We start from the raw sequence: 3,821 nt of genomic DNA on the forward strand, positions 1-3,821 counted from the left end.
TGCCAATCAAAAGGCTCTTATGAACGATGATCGTAAGAAGCGCACAAAGAAAGAGCACTATGCAGGATGTTGGAAGCTGAAACAAAGAAACGGTAAATATATGTCAAGCTGAGCGAGTGAGTAATGAATGTGCTTGGAGTTTTCAAGTTTATGCTTTGTTGGATGCACAGTGGTGTAAAATGAGAATATTATTGAAATTGTGCTTTGAAAAAAGCGACTGCTTCGACCTGATAGGTCGGAATTATTTGGTTTATGCCGTAAGTAATTCATAATGGGAATCCAGTAACCAAAAATCCAAATTCTGAATTTTTTAATTCAAACAAAAACGCAAAATTTCAATATCTACTTACATAAGTATTGAAATTAAGTTTAGTTATAAATTAAACACATTATGATGAAGTGTGAACGCATAGTACCTACTCTGTGACAATGTCATTGTATAAAATATGTTCTGTGGCAACTGTCATTCTTTCTCTTGCTGGCCGCGTCCGAATAAATTGCTGTCTGTCATAAGTGTTATTTTATTTAAATAATCTAATAATATCTTAATTCACAAAATAGTTCCTTTAGGTTTTGGGCCCCGGACGGCCACTGCGCGTAATAAATTAAAATCAAATAAATACAGTTTATTTCGGCGGATTAAGACAGATTTCGGACGAACGCGTGTCGCGTAGGGCCTTTACTTTTCAGGACATCATGGCGTCAATCAATCCACTTGCCTTTATTGAGAAGCTCACTGGTCGAGACAACTACAATACATGGAAATTCGCCGTGAAATCATATCTCGAGCACGAGGATTTGTGGGAATGTATTGATCCGGGCGCTAAAGATGCTCAAAAAGATGTGAAGGCAAAGTCAAAAATCATATTGCTTATTGACCCGGTAAATTATATACACGTTCAAGAAGCACGGACAGCACGCGAGGTATGGCTAAACTTACAGCGCGCATTCGACGACTCCGGCCTGTCACGTAAGGTAGGACTTTTGAAAGATTTAATTACAACAAGCCTAGATAGTTGCTCAAATGTTGAGGAATACGTGAACAAGGTGATGTCCACTGCACACAAACTCAGAAATATAGGTTTTGCTGTAGATGATGAGTGGTTAGGCACTTTGCTTCTGGCAGGTTTGCCGGACACCTACAAACCTATGATCATGGCAATAGAGAGTTCGGGTGTGTCTATTAGTGCAGATTTTGTAAAAACTAAAATTTTACAAGATGTAAAGTCCTCTGACTCAGCTGCATTTTATACTAATTATAGTAAAAGGAATGTACACAAGTTTAGTCGGAACAAGGGTCACGGAAAGGGACCCAGGTGCTACACCTGTAACGAATATGGTCACAAGAGCACAAATTGTACTTCTAGTAAGAAGAAAGAGAGTAAATCTAAAAGTAATAATAGCAATTCTGGATTTGTAGCTGCTTTTTCTGCTTTTTCAGTTAGCGTTGACAATTGCTGGGTCATCGACTCCGGTGCGAGTGTGCATATGACCAACCGAGAAGATTGGTTATATGATCGCAAGACAGCAACAGTAGCAACGATAAAAATGGCAGACAGTAAAAGCTTACAAGTGAAAGGATGTGGCAATTTAAATCTACAAATACCAGGATCCGGCAACAACACTCAAGTCATTCAGGTTAGAGATGTTTTATACGTGCCAAGACTAGCAACCAACTTGCTGTCAGTCAGTCAAATGACTCGGAATGGGTGTCAGTTAAAATTTACAGAAAATGAATGCAGCGTCTATCAAAATCAGAAATTAATTTTGACAGCTAAATGCATAAATAATATGTATGTGGTGAATGATGCAGCATATGCACTTTTTACTTCTACTTATTTATGGCATCAAAGATTAGGTCACCTAAACTTTACTGACCTTGCAAAAATTAAAGAATTTACTACTGGTACCGATTTACCACAGTCCATAAATACAAATAATGTACTTTGCACTACTTGTATTGAAGGAAAGCAGACGAGACAGTCGTTTAAGCATGAGGGCACGAGAGCTTCTGAAATCCTCGGTTTAGTTCACTCCGATATATGTGGACCCATGGAAAAGCTATCTCTGGGAGGTGCCAGATATTTTATTACATTTATTGATGACTGTTCTAGGAAAGTATATGTTTATTTTTTAAAATCAAAGTCTGATTCCTTAGAAAAATTTAAAGAGTTCAAAAATCTTGTTGAAAATCAGTTAAATAGAAAGATTAAGATATTAAGAACAGATAATGGCAAAGAATATGTAAATAATGAGTTTGATAACTTCTTAAAAAAATCAGGTATCCAACATCAAACAACCAATCCTTACACGCCTGAGCAAAATGGTTTAGCCGAGAGAATGAACCGAACTTTGGTCGAGAGAGCTAAATGTATGATTTTAAATTCCAATTTATCTAAACAATTTTGGGCTGAGGCAGTGTCAACAGCAGCATATGTCATCAACAGAGCTCCCACGAAGTCGCTACAATACAAGACTCCTGAGGAAGTATGGAGTGGAAAGAAACCAGACATAAGTAATTTGAGAATATTTGGTTGTAAAGCTATGGTGCATATTCCCAAAGAGAAAAGACAAAAATGGGATAGTAAATCTCAAAAATTAATATTCGTTGGATATTGTGGTGACACAAAAGGATATAGGTTATATGATGAGTCAAAGAAACAAGTTTTAAGAAGTAGAAATGTCATATTTTTAGAAAATGATATTAAAAAGGATTATGCACTTATTCCATTGACTGAAAAGAATACTGACAGCTTACAAGATACCTCAAAAGAGTCCTGCAGCACAACTGCTGATGCAGCAGATCTGAATACAAGCTCTCTTATAGATAGCTCTGACACAACTTATGGTGCTGATGAGACCTATGTACCAGAGGAGCCAATAAAGGAAGTTACCCCAAGGCAGATATCTTTGAGACCTAGACAAAACATCAAGAAGACTTTTTTATGTCAGGCGGTAACCAGCTCTGTTACACCAATAGAAGAGGATCCAGAGACACCAGAGGCAGCTTTGTCAAGCGTTAACTGTCTTCAGTGGCAAAAAGCTATGGAATCTGAGTATAATTCACTAATAGAGAATAACACGTGGACACTCACCGATCTTCCATCAGGTCGTCGAGCCATACCTTGCAAATGGGTTTATAAAACGAAGCTGGATGCAGAAGGCAACATAAGCAAATATAAAGCAAGATTAGTTATCAAAGGCTATGCACAACGGCGTGGTATTGACTATGAAGAAGTGTACGCGCCTGTTGTCCGTCATACTTCAGTTAGATACTTGATCGGCTTGGCTGTTAAATACAAAATGAAAATAGAGCAGATGGATGCTGTGACTGCCTTCCTTCAAGGTGAAATTGACGTGGAATTGTACATGGAGCAGCCACCATTATATAAACAAAATGAACAAGTATGTAAACTTAATAAATCAATCTATGGCTTAAAACAAGCAAGCAGAAGATGGAATATGAAATTAAATGATGTCCTACAAAATATTGGTTTGAAAAGGTCAAAGGTCGAACCTTGTATCTATTACAAAATTTCTAAGAAAAATATATTAATAATTGCAGTATATGTGGATGACTTACTTTTGTTTTATACTGATGAAAATGAAGCTAAAAATTTAAAACAACAATTAAAGGATAATTTTAAAATGCAAGACATAGGAAGAGCTAACTACTGCATTGGGTTCAGAATTACATACCTAGAAGATGCTATATGCATTGATCAAACAAGATATATTGATCAGATCTTAGAACGTTTCCATATGGGTGAATGTAAGCCTGCGAGTACACCCATGGAACCAGGAATGATACTTACAAGCTC

The 3,821-nt window shown here is 37.0% G+C and overlaps 1 protein-coding gene across 2 annotated transcripts; it reads left to right on the forward strand.

Moving 5' to 3' along the window:
- Positions 1-402: 402 nt before the first annotated feature.
- LOC123872675 lies at positions 403-2,522 on the forward strand. Of its 2 annotated transcripts, none has more exons than XM_045917115.1 (2): positions 403-1,638; positions 2,391-2,522. In XM_045917115.1, exons 1-2 carry the CDS (start codon positions 697-699, stop codon positions 2,397-2,399), a joined length of 951 nt encoding a protein of 316 aa, XP_045773071.1. In that variant the 5' UTR covers positions 403-696; the 3' UTR covers positions 2,400-2,522. The 2 variants fall into 2 exon arrangements, with proteins under 2 accessions (XP_045773071.1, XP_045773072.1); XM_045917116.1 differs by lacking the exon at positions 2,391-2,522 and having other exon boundaries at positions 403-975; positions 1,442-1,638.
- Positions 2,523-3,821: the final 1,299 nt, after the last annotated feature.

The sequence above is a fragment of the Maniola jurtina genome, chromosome 15 (assembly GCF_905333055.1).
Source record: "Maniola jurtina chromosome 15, ilManJurt1.1, whole genome shotgun sequence".
Lineage (NCBI taxonomy): Eukaryota > Metazoa > Arthropoda > Insecta > Lepidoptera > Nymphalidae > Maniola > Maniola jurtina.